Source organism: Panthera pardus, unplaced genomic scaffold (genome assembly GCF_024362965.1).
Source record: "Panthera pardus isolate Hobbes unplaced genomic scaffold, ASM2436296v1 HiC_scaffold_10, whole genome shotgun sequence".
Taxonomy (NCBI): Eukaryota; Metazoa; Chordata; class Mammalia; order Carnivora; family Felidae; genus Panthera; species Panthera pardus.
The window spans coordinates 44,228,808-44,244,756 of NW_026526655.1; the positions used below are offsets into that span (position 1 = coordinate 44,228,808).

Sequence of the window (15,949 nt, forward strand, 5' to 3'; positions counted from 1 at the left end):
TACTATATACCCTCATAACAACTATTGTAAGTATTATATAGTAAACATAACTATTTTGAGAAGCTTTTTGATAATATCAAACATGTCCCCAAAAATCTACTAATTAAAAAAAAATGTATAATCTTACCACCTACTTCTCCTCCTTTTCCAAAGAGCTCAGATCATTGATATTATCAAGTTTTTTATATGTCTCAAATAACTCTTTACCTTATAATAGTCAAGATTGGTATCTGATCCTGTAACATGAATTTCAAGATTGTTCAGTCTTGTCCCAGAAAAATGCTCTACTGCAATAAATGTATGTAGGTATTAGCAAGAAAAAAATCCTTCCTTCACCAGTAGACAGCTGCTCCTTGTAAAATGCTGCCTGGCTTTTACAAAGCCATCGTAATGGCTGGGAGGGGTGAGAACTGACAATCAAAATACTGGAGAACTGGGATTTTTTCTTTTGTTTTTCTTGCTTTGCCACTGACTTATGCTCACTAAACAAAACATAAGTATCCCCAAAGCACTGGCACACCGAATCAGTTTTGACAGACCCTTTCCATTGATGGACCAAAGCATACATGTCTGTTACTTCAAGGTACTTCTCAAATGCTGGGCTTAAAAAAAAAAAAGTTAAAAAAAGCTTCTGAAAGATCCATATAGTGAAAAGTAAGAGACTGCTCTTTCTAAAAACAACAACAACAACAACAACAATAACAACAAAACAAAAACCAAAAACCAAAATCTCCACTGGGCTGGCAATAAAAGGAGTCTGTATTGTTTAAGGTAATGATAGCTGTTGTAATGGATAAACCTTGGAATCTTAGTGGTTTCATACAGTGGATGTTTTATTTTCTTGCTCATCTAAAGCCCAATGGGCATGGGTCAGGAAGAGTAACAGCTGTGCTCCATGTAGTTGTTAGGGATGCAGCCTACAGAGCTTCAGCCATCTTCAACACCTGGTTACCCTGGGTACATATACCCAGCTGGCAGAGTAGGGAGTGGAGGAAGGCACATGGAAAATTTTATGGTCTGGGTTTAGAAGTGAAACACATCATTCCTGCTCACAGCCACTGAACAGAATTAGCCAAATGGTCATACCTAACTGCAAGGGAGGCTGGGAAATAGAGTCCAACTATGTGTCCATGAAGAAAAGGATACATTTCATATCAGGTGAAAAGGATACATTTCACATCAGGTAAAAAGCAAGCCCAGTGTCTCTTCCAAAGTAAGGGCCACCAACAATGGACCTTTTAAAAAGAGCACAGAACCTTACAGAGAGCAGTTGACCTATCAGCAGCTGCATGAACCATACATGTGTTGCACAAAAGACACTTTAAATAAGACATACAACAATATTGTTAAAGATCAGTGCTCCCATATCCACCAACATATATAGCACTACAAGAATCACCTTCATGCTATTCATTCAATAGCACTTACTGAGCACCCAGACTATGTGCCAGAACCCCTGCTCTGCTTTGCGAATCTGATAATGTACACATTAAAACACCTCTTTAACCACCATGGAGTTTATAGTCTAATGGGTGAAAAGGGCCTGGATTTACCTGAAAGAAAAAGACATTGAATTCCTTGAGGAGAATAAACATATCCAGCACCTAGCACAGGGCTTGACACACAATGGCAGCTGAGCAAAAGAATGGTGAAATGAAATGAAGCAGGCAGTGGTCACATGTTGCGGTATAAGGAAAAAGCATTTGGAGATAAAAGGTGCCCTGGGTAAGGTTGGAGAAAGATTCCAAATCCCATGTATGAGTAAAAATGAACAGAGGAGGGGCACCTGGGTGGCCCAGTTGGTTGAGCGTCCAACTTTGGGTCAGGTCATGACCTCATGGTTTGTGAGTTTGAGCCCCGCGTCAGGCTCTCTGCTGTCACTGTGGAGCCCACTTTGGATCCTCCATCTCCCTCTCTCTCTGCCCCTCCCCTGCACATGTGTCCTCTCTTTCTCTCTCTCAAAAATAAATATTTTAAAAAAGAAATGAAGCTTCTGTAAGTCTCTATAAGCTTCACTTTACAAGTTAAAAAAAAAAGACATGTGAGTTGCTTTTTTTTTAAAAAAAAAAAAGGTCTATAACTGATGTAACAATATTTTATGGGCCCTTGTGAATTTCACATGGAGGCACCATTGCCTCAGCATACCTTTAAAAAGGTTTTAGGAGGTTACCACCAAAACTGACTGTGTTTAATGTCAAAACTTGCCAACCAGTGTATGCCTCATGCTCAGTGATTCCCCATATCAAGCCACACATGAGAACTGGTGTTACATCAAAGACAGTAAAAATTTCACTTCCCAAAGAAAGCTTTAAGAACAGTGTGCAGTGACTAATCATTTATGGCCAGGCTTTAATGCATAATTGCAATTTAACCTCTTTGAGGAGAATCTTCTAAATTATATTTCCTTTGGTCCTGATTTTTATTTATTTATAATTTTTCATTTTACTTTTGTTATATTATCTAACATTTATTGAAGGTAACTGTGTGCCGTGTAATATGCCAAATACTTCACATGCATCAGTTTATTTAATACTCATATGAGTTTGTTCCATAGCACAAGAGTCTAAGGCTTAGCATCTTGCCTCAAAACACATAGTTTATAGGTGAGAGCTGGAATACAAGACAGTCTAATTCAAGCCTAAGCACTTTATAGTTTCTATATATTATTATATTTTGGTCAGTTGTCTTAAATAATTTATAGAATGAGGTGGGAACATAAGTAAATGATTAAAAACATACTGATGTTTTTATAGATATGCAATGGAGACAGGATGGTATTCTAGGAAAAAAGTTATCATATTGAAGATTCAGCTTTTAAATTTAGTTTTCAATTTTTCTTTACATATTTATAAATTTTTGACATAGAACTTCCTGTATTATTCAAGAACTTTAAAAATTAGAAAATACAATTACATTACATTTTGCAGATTATAACATCAAGTGTATCTTCCCTATGTGCGTGTTTCTTTGGAGAATTCAAAAAGTGTCAGCATGGTCTTTGAATTTAAGATGTAAACAATATATCTGAACAAGAATTTAGAACAACAGTCATAAGACTACTAGCTGGGCTTGAAAAAAGCATAGAAGACACCAAAGAAGCCCTTGCTGCAGAGATCAAAGACCTAAAAAGTAGTCAAGATGAATTAAAAAATCAATAGCTGAGATGAAAATAAACTAGATACAGTGACAGCAAGGACTGAAGACAGAGGAGAGAATAGGTGAAATAGAAGATAAAACTGTGGCAAATAATGAAGCTGAAAAAAAGAGGGAAGGGAAATTACTAGATCACTAGGGGGCGAATGAGAGAACTAAGTGATTCCATGAAACAAAGCAATATCCGTATCATAGGAGTCCCAGAAGCAGAAGAGCAAGAAAAAGGGGCTGACGGTTTATTTGGATATAACTGAAAACTTCCCTAACCAAGCATCCAACTCCAAGAGGAACAAAGAACCCCCTTCAAAATCAATAAAAACATGTCAACACCATGACGTGTCATAGTGAAATTGGCAAAATACAAAGATAAAGACAGAATTCTGAAAGCAGCCAGGGACAAAAGGTCCTTAACCTACAAGTGTAGACACATAAGGTTGGTAGCAGACCTGTCCACTGAAACTTGGCAGGCCAGAAGGGAGTGGCAGGAAATACTCAATGTGCTGAATAGGAAAAATTTGAAGCCAAGAATCCTTTACCCAGCAAAGCTGTCATTCAGAATAGAAGAGATAAAGACTTTCCCAAACAAAACCTAAAGGAGTTTATAACCACTAAACCAGCCCTGCAAGAAATTCTAAGGGGGACTCTCTGAGTGGAAACCAGCAAAGACTACAAAGGACCAGAGAACATCACCAGAAACACGAAATCTACAGATAGCATAATGGCACTAAATTCATATCTTTCAATAATCACTCTGAATGTAAATGTACTAAATCCCCCAATCAAAAGACACAGGGTATCAGAAGGGATAAAAAAACAAGATTCATCTATATGCTGCCTAAAAGAGGCTCATTTTAGTCCTGAGGACACCTGCAGATTGAAAGTGAGGGGATGGGAAAAAAAAAAAAAAAAAAAGTGGGATGGAGAACCATCCATCATGCCAATGGATGTCAAAAGAAAGCTGGAGTAGCCATGCTTATATCAGACAAACTAGATTTTAAAACAAAGACAGTAACAAGATATGAGGAAGGGCATTAAATCATAATTAAGGGGTCTATCCAACAAGAAGATCTAACAATTGTAAATATTTATGCTCCCAACTTGAAACACCCAAATATGTCAATTAATCACAAACATAAACTCATTAATAATAATAACATTATTGTAGGAGACTTTTAATACTCCACTTACAACAATAGACAGATTCATCTAAGCAGAAAATCCAACAAGGAATCAACAGCTCTGAATGACACACCAGACCAGATGGGCTTAGCAGATATATTCAGAATATTTCATCCTAAAGCAGCAGAATACACATTATTCTAAAGTGCACATAGAACATTCTCCAGAATAGATCATATATTGGGTCGCAAATCAGCCCCCAACAGATACAAAAAGACAGAGATCATACCATGCATATTTTCAGATCACAATGCTACAAAACTTGAAATCAACCACAAGAAAAAATCTGAAAAGCCTTCAAATACCTGGAGGTTAAAGAACATCCTACTAAAGAATGAATGGGTTAACCAGAAAATTAAAGAAGAAATTAAAAAATACATGGAAGCAAATGAAAATGAAAACATGACAGTCCAAAGCCTTCGGGGTGCAGCAAAGGCAGTCCTAAAAGGAAAGTACACTGCAATTCAGGCCTATCTTAAGAAGCAAAAAAAGTCCCAAATACACACTCTAGCCTTACATCTAAAGGAGCTAGAAAAGGAGCAGCAAATAAAGCCCAAAGCCAGCAGAAGAAGGGAAATAATAAAGATTAGAGCAGAAATAATAGAGAATCCAAAAGAGCAGAACAGACCAATGAAACTAAAAGCTGGTATTTTGAAAGAATAAACAAAATTGATAAGCCCCTAGCCAGACTTCTCAAAAAGAAGAGAGAGGACTCAAATGGATAAAATCATGAATAAAAGAAGAAAGATCACAACCAACACCACTGAAATACAAGTTAGAATACTATGAAAAAACTATATGCCAACAAACTGGACAATCTGTAAGAAATGGACAAATTCCTAGATACTCACACACTACCAAAACTCAAACAGGAAGAAATAGAAAATTTGGACAGGCCCAAAACCAGCAAAGAAATTAAATCGGTTATCAAAAATCTCCCAACATCCCTCTCTAACCTTTTTTTTTTCTTCCCCTCCCCCATAGACTTGCGTTAAGTTTCTCAGGATCCACAGAAGAGTGAAAACATATGGTATCTGTCTTTCTCTATATGATGGGGGGTGGGAGGGAGGGGAGGGTGGGTAATGGGTATTGAGGAGGGCACCTTTTGGGATGAGCACGGGATGTTGTATGGAAACCAATTTGACAATAAATTTCATATTTTAAAAAAAATGCAAAAAATAAAAAAATAAAAATAAAAATCTCCCAACAAATAAGAGTCCTGAGCCAGATACCTTCACAGGGTAATTCTACCAGACTTTTTTTCTTTTAAAGTTTATTTATTTTGAGAAAGAGAGAGAGAGACAGCCAGTAGAGGAGGACCAGAGAGAGAAGGGGATAGAGGATCCACAGAGGTTCTGTGCTGACAGCAGAGAGCCTGATGTGGGGTTTGAACTCATGATGAGATCATGACCTAAGCCAAAGCTGGACACTTAACCAGCCGAGCCATCCAGTTACCCCTCCACCAGACATTTAAAGAAGAGTTAACACCTATTCTCCTTAAACTATTCCAAAAAAATAGGACTGGAAGAAAAGCTTCCAAACTCATTCTATGAAGCCAGCATTACCTTGATTCCAAAATAGACAAAGACCCCACTAAAAAGGAGAATTACAGTCAATACCCCTGATGAATCTGGCTGCAAAAATTCTCAACAAGATACTAGCAAATGGAATTGAACAGTATATTAAAAGAATTATTCACCATGATCAAGTGGGATTTATTCCTGGGCTTCAGGACTAGTTTAATATTCACAAATTAATCAACATGATACATCACATTAACAAAAGAAAGGATAAGAACCATATGATCCTTTCAATAGATATAGAAAAAGCATTTGACAAAATACAGCATCCATTCTTGATAAAAATCCTCAAGAGGATAGAAGGAACATACCTCAACATCATAAAAGCCATATATGAAAGGCCCACAGCTAATATCATCCTCAATGGAGAAAACCTGAGGGCTTTCCCCCTAAGATCAGGAACATGACATAGTTGTCCACTCTCACCACTGTTCAACATAGTACTGGAAGTCCTAGCCTCAACAATCAGACAACAAAAAGAAAGAAAAGGCATCCAAATTGGCAAGGAAGAAGTCAAACTTTACAGATGAAATGATACTCTACATGCAAAACCCAAAAGACTCCACCAAAAAACGGCTAGAGCTGATCCACGAATTCAGCAAAGTCGCAGGATATAGAATCAAGGTACAGAAATTGGTTGCATTTCTATACACCAATAATGAAGGAGGAGAAAGAGAAATCAAGGAATCAATGCTATTTACAATTGTACCAAAAACCACAAGATACCTAGGAACAAACCTAACCAAAGAGGTAAAAGATCTATATGCTGAAAACTACAGAAAGCTTATGAAAGAAACTGAAGACAACACAAAGAAATGCAGAAACATTCCATGCTCATGGGTTGGAAGAACAAATATTGTTAAATGTCTATAGTACACAAAGCAATCTATACATTCAATGTAGTCTTTATCAAAATAGCACCAGCATTCTTCACAGAGCTAGAACAAACAATCCTAAAATTTGTATGGAACCACAAAGGACCTCAAATAGCCAAAGTATTGTTGAAAAAGAAAACCAAAGCTAGAGGCATCACAATTTCAGACTTTAAACTGTATTACAGCTGTATTACAAAGCTGTAATCATTAAGACAGTATGGTACTGGCATATAAACAGACCCATAGATCAATGGAATAGAAGAGAGAACCCAGAAATGGACCCACAGATACATGGCCAACTAATCTTCAACAAAGCAGGAAAGAGTATCCAATGAAAAAAAGACAGTCTCTTCAGCTGGGAAAACTGGACGACAACATGCGGAAGAGTGAAACCGGACCACTTTCTTACACCATACACAAAAATAAATTCAAAATGGATGAAAGACCTAAATGTGAGACAGGAAACCATCAAAATCCCACAGGAGAAAACAAGCAACAACCTCTTTGACCTAGGCCACAGCAACTTCTTACTTGACATGTCTCCGAAGGGAGGTAAGGGAAATAAAAGTAAAAATGAACTGTTGAGACCTCATCAAGATAAAAAGCTTCCGCACAGTGAAGGAAACAATCAACAAATCAACAAAACTAAAAGGTAACTGAAGTAATGGGAGAAGATGTTTCCAAATGACATATCAGATAAAGGGTTAGTATCCAAAAACTATAGAGAACTTACCAAACTCAACACCCAAAAATCAAATAATCCAATTAAAAAATGGGCAAAAGACATGAATAGACACTTTTCCAAAGAAGACATCCAGATGACTAACAGACACATGAGAAAATGCTCAACATCACTCACTGTCAGGGAAATACAAATCAAAACCACAATGAGATACCACCTCACACCTGTCAGAATAGCTAAAATCAACAACTCATTAAACAACAGATGTTGGCAAGGATGTAGGAAAAGGGGAACCCTTTTGCACTGCTGGTAGGAATGCAAACCTGTGCAGCCACTCTGGAAAACAGTGTGGAGATTCCTTAAACAATTAAAAATAGAACTACCCTATGACCCAGCAATTGCAGTACTAAGTATTTATCCAAAGGATACAGGTGTACTGCTTCAAAGGGGCACATGCACCCTAATGTTTATAGCAGCACTATCAACAATAGCCAAATTATGAAAAGAGTCAAATGTCCATGGACTAATGAATGGATAGAGAATATGTGGTATATCTATATCAATATCAATATAGATATACACATACATACATACAGTGGACTATTACTCAGTGATGAAAAAGAATGAAATCTTGCCATTTGCAACAATGTGGATGGAACTAGAATGTATCATGCTAACCGAAGTAAGTCAGAGAAAGACAAATATGATTTCACTCATATGTGGAATTTAAGAAACAAGACTGATGAAGATAGAGGAAGGGAAGGAAAAACAAGATAAAAACAGAGAGGGAGGCAAACCATAAGAGACTCTTAAATACAGAGAACAAACTGAGAGTTTCTGGAGAGGAGGTGGGTGGTGGTGGGCTGAGTGGGTGATGGGCACTAAAGAGGGCACTTTTAGGGATTAGCACTGGGTGTCATACGTAAGAGATAAATCACTGGGTCCTACTTCTGAAACCAAGACTACACTGTATGTTAACTAATGAATTTAAATAAAAAAAATAAAGAATTAAAACTAAATCATGAAGTTAAACTAGTATTTGTAAAATAATTGGATAGCAATTAAGTACTAAACTATATAACACAGTCCATAAATCTAAGAACAATTCAGAAAAGGAAGAGCCAAGTATGGGATAAAATGCCCAGAACAGGATTCTTGAAGCAGAAGACATTTAAAGTGAATTTTAGGTGGACAAAATAATGCCTATTTCAAAGAAAAAGTTATTTAAGAGTTTTAGTAACTAAATAAACCACGGGAGTGACACAGAATAAAATTGCTCTACTGCAATTTATAAGACAATTCTGATTTAAAAAATGATTTTAACAGTTAATACCAGTGACTTTTATATGTTAGTTTATCAACTGAAAAGCTAAACCCAGAGCATTTTTTCTATCCTACATATTTATGTGGCAAGCGACTTGTGTTTCAAGGGTTAAGCCAGACAGACAATTTCCAATATTGATGCTAACAGACTAGAGTCATGTCTAGAATTGCTGCTGTCAGATAAGGACTGCACTATCCTTTCATAATGTCTCCATGATCTTCCAGAACATAACAGGAAGGAAAGCACAGTTTTTATTTGGCTGAATTGGCATACTAAATAAGAGCAAAACTTCATAAATATCAGTTCAAGCCCTCCTACTGGTAAAAATGAAGAACATCTTTCATCAAAATCTTAACCCAGCTCCCACTGATAGAGCATCCTGCAGAGAAGGACCTGACACAGACCTCATTTGCACCTGTCAGTGCTTAAACCATTCAAGTACCTCGAAGGACCTCTTTTGTTAGAGCAGCCCTACTACACTGGCCTTACTCGCCTTAAATGCATTCTATAGCAAGAATAATTTTGATCACATTCATCTCAAAGTTAGTAAGGATTCACAACCAATACCTGCATAGGAAGGAGCATAAAATATCTGTTTTTGATCTTTATAACAAATAGATATGCTTGATCACAACCATGAATGTTTAAATGTTTCTTGTACAAAAGTAACAGAGAAAATTCCTATAGGTCTTTAAAAATGAGATCTTGAGAAATATACATAAACTCTCCTACTCCTTCCACTGTACCCAGCAATACTTTTAGGGACTTAGACCCACTGTCTCTTTTTAAAATAAATGGCAGGCTCCTTATGGGCAGGAAATATGTCTTCTGCTTTTCTATATGGTGCTGCCAATTGCTTACAGAACAACATGTTTGCTGCAGATGGTAGCTGAACTGCTAAAAGGATAAGCCTGCAAGAGAATACAAGAATACTGGCCACTAAATATAAAAGATCTTGGGAAAAGAAACATCCTCACAATTCCCACCATTATCCAACAGTCTTACCTGTTACATTCAGTCCCAAAGAGGGAGAGACAGGCAGTGGAAGATAGGGAATAAAGCACATCCCTTGTCTCCTCCTATTCTGTTGTCTACTAGGTGATACTAGTTCTCACGGTGTTCTGGAGATGAGGCAAGGGGTAACAGGATGAAGAGATAGACCTCACCTCTATTTTTTTAAAAGAAGATTGTCTTATATGGCACTGGCTGGGAATGGAAGTGCTGACTATTCACTGTCAAGATGCTCTGCCCCCCCCCCCCCCCGCCCCCCCCAGCCAAGACTAGGTCTCTGGTAATCATCAGTAACAATTGCAGTCAAGGAATGAAGGAGCATCTATTATGATAGTGGGCTTGTCCTATAATTAACTCAGTGTTTTTTCATCATTTTTTCTTGTCTTTCCTACATCCTAAGCAAAGCTGCCTTAAGCACAAAGACTTGAAAGCACTTGGATGACACCTGTAAAGGTGGAAGAATCCAGACTGGCAAAACAAACCTCTTCAGTCAGAAGTGCATTTCTGTGATGCAGGATTTATTCCACGTGGGTGATCCACTATTTTCTGTGGGGAGCGCATGGGTCTAACAAAGGCAAGGGATTTTGTTTCCATTGTACAACCAAAACACACTCAGCACTCACTTCTGCTAGGGTATCAAACGGTCTCCTCCAGTCTTAGACACAAAGAACTCTTAGAAGTGGTCACAGAGCCCTCTGTGAGACAAAGTGACTCTAGGTATTTACAGATCCCCCTTTCACTTGCTTCAGATCAGGAACTAGATTTCTAAGAGCACAGGGGAAAATAAAATGAACGACAGAGGTATAAACTATAGCCTGCCATGGGAAGCAGAATTCCTGTTTGGATTCAAACATGGCCAGCTCCCTAAATCCTGGGATAACCACTCTGAGGTATCCATAGTATTATGTAAATATGTCCTGGATTGGCAGTTTGGGATGATGATGATAAACCCATCAAGCTCTAGCCATGGCATACACTTAGTTTCCCTGAAGTTGCCATTCTGCTTTCCATGTCTTAGCTCTGACACATGGCTCTGTGGCATTTTCTCTATGCCAGAGTGGATTCCTATGCACCCTTCAAACTCCAGCTCATAAGTGATTTCCTTGGGAAATCTTTAAATAATATCTTTATCATTCCACTCCCTGCTCCTTCCAAGGAGCTTCTCTGTTACCTGGTACATTTTTCTGATTCCATCTAACATGCTGTGGTAATTATGTGTTTACATATCCAGCTTCCAGAACAGATGGGGAGACCTTGGAGCCCTAGTTAATATATTATTTTTTATTACATTTTATTACCTTTATTACATTCCCAGCATGCTACCTGACTCTTGTAGTTATTTAATATACCTTTGATAAATTAATAGGAAAAAAGTTTTTTGATTCATAACAACATTTATTTTTTCCCTTTTATAAAATTCCTCTTTTGTTCCTTTAACCATTTAATTAAAAAGCTTCTCTTCTGCTCTCTTTTCTTGAGTCACTTATGTAATTTAATTCACATCAAGTTAAAAGGAGAAAGAAAGATATATGCATATATTATTACAATATGCTTTGTTTTCTGCGGGCATACCAGTTAGCTTTTTAATGCAGAGTCTGCACACTGTGGCATACCAATTAATAAAGAGGCAAGAATCCTGCCTCATACAATAGGACTAAAAATGGGATATCAAAGAACTGTGTTGCATTTGCCATGTTATTACACAAGTCTTTCCTGCAGTCCATATTTAGTGCTTTGTTATTCTTAAATGACACAATGCTGAGATACGTGCTCTGCCTCAAGACTTTCAGAGGAGCACCTGTGTGGCTAAGTTGGTTAAGCATCTGACTTCAGCTTAGCTCATGATCTCATGGTTCGTGAGTTCGAGCCCCTTGTTGGGCTCTGTGCTGATAGCTCAGAGCCTGGAGCCTGCTTTGGATTCTGTGTCTCCCTCTCTCTCTGCACCCACCCCCCCCCCCTCAAACATAAAAAAAAAAAAAAAAAGACTCTTTCAGAGTTCTAATTATTATGAACAATAATTTCTTATAAGACCAAATTTCCATTTCCTATTACAAATAAAATCCCCTTTCATCAATTATACTATTGCACCAGACCTGAGAAAAGCACCTTTAGATTATGTATATATTTTAATTTTATTATAATGTGAATATAAATTATGTTTCCTTTCAATAAGGATAGTTTTTTTTTTTCAATGCCACAATGGGATTTGGTGTTTGCATTTTATACATTTTGTTTCATCTTACAGATCATGATGAGAAATTATGTTGATTGTGCTATATTTGTATCCTCAGTGTTGGAAAATAATAATGGCGGTCTCTAAAGCTAATGAAATTGTGTATAATCACATACTATTTAGTACAATTAATGATTTAGGAGCCTGGGATGTCCCAGAAGACCTCGACTCCAATCATCTTGTCCTGAACCTTTATTTTAATCATAATGCCAACCACCAAATGGCTCAGCCAAGCAGCTAACAAGGGTTTTCAATACACAGTCTAGATTATATGAGCTAATATGGCAATGAACTTTGTATAGAAATCCAAGTTTTCATTGCTCCTAAGGCATATGGCCAGAGCCTCCTAAAAATTTTTTTTTCGAAGTTATATGTTGAAGGGAAACAGTCCAATGAAGCAAAGAGAAGAACTCACATCAGGATATTTAAGCAAAGCTTTTAAAAGTTCATGGGAAAATAATAGCTTGACTGTAAAGCTTTAGTTGTAAATCACTAGATGTGATCAAAGTAACTGAAGAAATAAAATAATTATGACAACCTTTTCCAGTATCTATAGTTAACCTACAAACACCAAAATACCAAAGTCTTTAAAAGATAAATCCTTTTATACTTAAAACTACCTTTGGATGTGCATGCCTAACAATTGTACATAACAGTTTATTCCAGAGTTCCTTTTTCTTTGTTTAATCACAAGGGTGTGGGACAAATCCAGCTTTGTTTGGCTCAACAAACACAGAACACTCAGAGTAACTGAAGAGCCAACTCCCCTGATGTCACCTCTTCCTTAACAACCATTTCAAAATCCTATAAAACAGTAGGTCTCCCCTTCCTTCACAGAGTCACATGCTGAAGGCCACTCAACTTTTACACAGTCATAGCTCAGTCAGGTAGAAAAATAATTCTAATTCCAGCTGTTAACTTACCTTGAAGAACTTCCATGGGGAGAACAGTCCAGGCATTTTCCAGGTAGGAAATATAAATATAGCGAGCCGTATTGCAAGCCAGGCCAATGTACAGAACCCTAAAAAAAGGGGGGTAGGGGAGAAGAAGTTGAGGCCCTGGAATGAGGTATAAAGCATGCAAATATTACCTACGTCTTCCCCTGCCCAAACCATCCATCATCCAGCAGTGTTCAAACTTAGGAGTGGGCAAGCTAAAAGACAATTCAAGTTAACCAGGAACTCTTAGGAGAAAGAAGGCTGCTTCTAACGTATCTGCTGTCAGCCTTTTCAAAAACACTTGTTAATATAAAAGTGACCATCACCCTTCCTGAAACTTAATTAGGAGCAGAGCTGATGCTTTTTTAAGATAGCCTGGGCACACTGCCATGTCTAATGACATTACTGGCTTCCTTCCAGGTGGCCGTAGGGTAAACATGCTGGGATTATAGCTACTTCACTCTGATGGGGGAAGGACAGGATAAAAATGAGAACATGAATATGAACTTGGTCTCACATGCAATATCGAAGACACCCAAGTTTTATAAGGAGACTCTCAAGGTCATCGAAAACTATCATCCGATGATGAATAATAAACAATTTGGAGATCAAATACTTTTTCCTGTCAGTTCAATTGACACATCTTCATTATTTACAAATAAATCCATGATATCATATGCTTACCAAACTAATAAATATATATCAACATCACTTTCCCCCCTCATAAGTACCACCACCAAAATTGTGAGAAAAACAAAATAAATAAAGGCCTTAAGTGGTACGTTACATTCTCTGTCTTTCTGAACTAGATGAGCTGGTTTGGAAGTAAATGGTGGTTGTTTCTTTGTATAAAACACAGCCTGATGGTAGAGATTTCTCTCTTTTTTTTATTTAATCTTTTTTTTTTTTTTGAAGTTTAGTTATTGATTTTGAGAGAGAGAGAGAGAACAAGTGAGCACACACAAGTGGAGGAGGGGCAGAGACAGAGGGAGAGAGAGAGAATCCCAAGCAGACTCTGTGCTGTTAGTACAGAGCACCATGTGGGGCTTGATCTCACAAACCATGAGATCATGACCTGAGCTGAAATCAAGAGTCAGATGCTTAACTGACTGAGCCACCCAGGCACCCCTAGGGATTTCTCTTTCTAACTTGTTTTCCATTTTCTTTAATTTTCTAATCTTAATGCTTTTTTTTTTCTTAATTCAAGTGAATGAAAATTCAAAGGTAAAAGAAATAAGCCGATATAACAGTCAGTGGTATTTTCCTCATCTTGCTCAACTATATTTTTATATTAAAATCATCCAATAAACATTATTCTCTTTTCCCAACACTGGATCAAGGAAAGGAAATGCTTTGAGGCATCCAGCTGATATTAACCACAAATAGGGAACAGAAGGATGGGAAGAAAGACAAAAATGGTTGAGGGGCAGGGATGGGATAGGAAATAGATATTAAAAGAGATTTAGGAGATCTTCAGTGTTGAAAAGGTCTGGGTTATCATATTCTGTGGACATTATATTCTTTGTACGTGAATGTTTTGAGGAAAAAAGCATATGTTTAGATCCTGTTTGATAAAAATTTCCTGAAGAAACTTGCTATACAGATCCATCAACAAGGGTCCTTCTGCTGGGAAACAACAACAAAAAGCCCACAGGAAATTAAAATGCAAAATACATCACACAAACATACAAATGACACAACCCATGTCTCCTTTTTAAGTTCTAATCTAACTCTGTTGATGACCTTGACATAGCCTCAGGGGTCAGTGAACATTTTCTGTAAAGGGCCACACGATAAATAGTTTAGGCTTTGTAGGTCTGTTGCCACTACTCAACCTTGCCACTGTAGTGTGAAAGCAGCATGGACAATATGTACATGAGGGAGCATGGATGGCTGTATTCCAGTAAGATTTGAATTATGAACAGTGAAATTTAAATTTCATAGACAGCTGACCTCTAAACAATGCAGGGATTAGAGGTGCCAACCCCCTGCATAGTAGGAAATCCACATATAACTTTTGATTCCCTTGAAACTTAACTACCAATAGCCTACTATTGACTGGAAGCCTTACCAATAACATAAACAGTCAATTAATGTATTTTATATGTTATATGTATTATATACTATATTATAATAAGATAAAGGAAATGTTACTAAGGAAAACATAAGGAAAATACATTTGCAGTACCATACTATATTTATTGAAAAATTCTGTGTATAAGAGGACCTGTACAGTTCAAACCCATGTTGTTCAAAGGTCAACTGTAGTTTTTATGCAACACAAAATATTATTCTTCTTTGACTTTTTTCAACCACTTAAAAATACAGAAACCGCCTTTAGTTCTGGGCCATACAGAAACAGGCAGCAGGCCAGATTTGGCCCAAGGGCTGAAGCCTGCTAAGCCCTGATCTAGCTCATTAGTTCTTGGCTATACATCAGATTTACTCAGGTAACTATTAAAAATGACAGATGTCAAGGCCCATGCTAGTCTCAATAAAGATCTCTCTGGCTGGAACCCACGCACTGTGCTTTAGAAACCTCCCCAGTTTATTCAGATACTAAGTAAGCCAGGGTAAAGAACCACTGGTCTAGGTCATGCCACACAGCTTCCCAGTGATATGTCAGTTTAAATATCCCTTTCATGTATTAAAGAGATTCTTAGGTTGCTGAAATACTTTTCAGTGACTATTCAATAAATACATATCTAATTATTTTCCCTTTTCATGGGTCAAAATGCTGCCTTTCTGCTCACAATTCACAATTTTACTCTTGCTGATTTCTTGAAGCAATGGCTACCCCAGAATGGTTGATGAGGACAAAATGATAGTGTTCCTCTCTCTTTTGGAATTCTGGAATAAAAGTACTGTCAGAAAACAAGAGGGTACTTGGATGCTTTCCTTTAAAATAATTACTACTACTACTAATAATAACAACAATAATAATAATGCTACAATTTATTGAGTGCTTATTTTG

General features: G+C 37.2%; 2 protein-coding genes across 9 annotated transcripts in view; one reads left to right on the forward strand and one right to left on the reverse strand.

Moving 5' to 3' along the window:
* Positions 1 to 15,949, forward strand: part of NEMP2 (nuclear envelope integral membrane protein 2) — a 143,680-nt gene that overhangs the window by 44,945 nt on the left and 82,786 nt on the right. The window contains exons 9-10 of one of the 5 annotated variants that reach the window (XM_053906911.1): positions 5,317 to 5,362; positions 10,205 to 13,761. The exons of 2 other annotated variants lie outside the window; for them this stretch is intronic. In XM_053906911.1, coding sequence (XP_053762886.1) covers positions 5,317 to 5,353 — 37 coding nt within the window. In that variant the 3' untranslated portion in view covers positions 5,354 to 5,362; positions 10,205 to 13,761. Of the gene's footprint in view, positions 1 to 5,316; positions 5,396 to 10,204; positions 13,762 to 15,949 lie in introns of those variants that run through there. 2 more of the 5 variants (XM_053906913.1, XM_019462327.2) reach the window with 2 other exon arrangements.
* Positions 1 to 15,949, reverse strand: part of MFSD6 (major facilitator superfamily domain containing 6) — a 78,103-nt gene that overhangs the window by 13,152 nt on the left and 49,002 nt on the right. For all 4 annotated transcript variants that reach the window (XM_019462317.2, XM_053906902.1, XM_019462321.2 and 1 more), the window contains exon 3: positions 12,961 to 13,058. In XM_019462317.2, the coding sequence (XP_019317862.1) occupies positions 12,961 to 13,058 (98 nt within the window). The remainder of the gene's footprint in view (positions 1 to 12,960; positions 13,059 to 15,949) is intronic.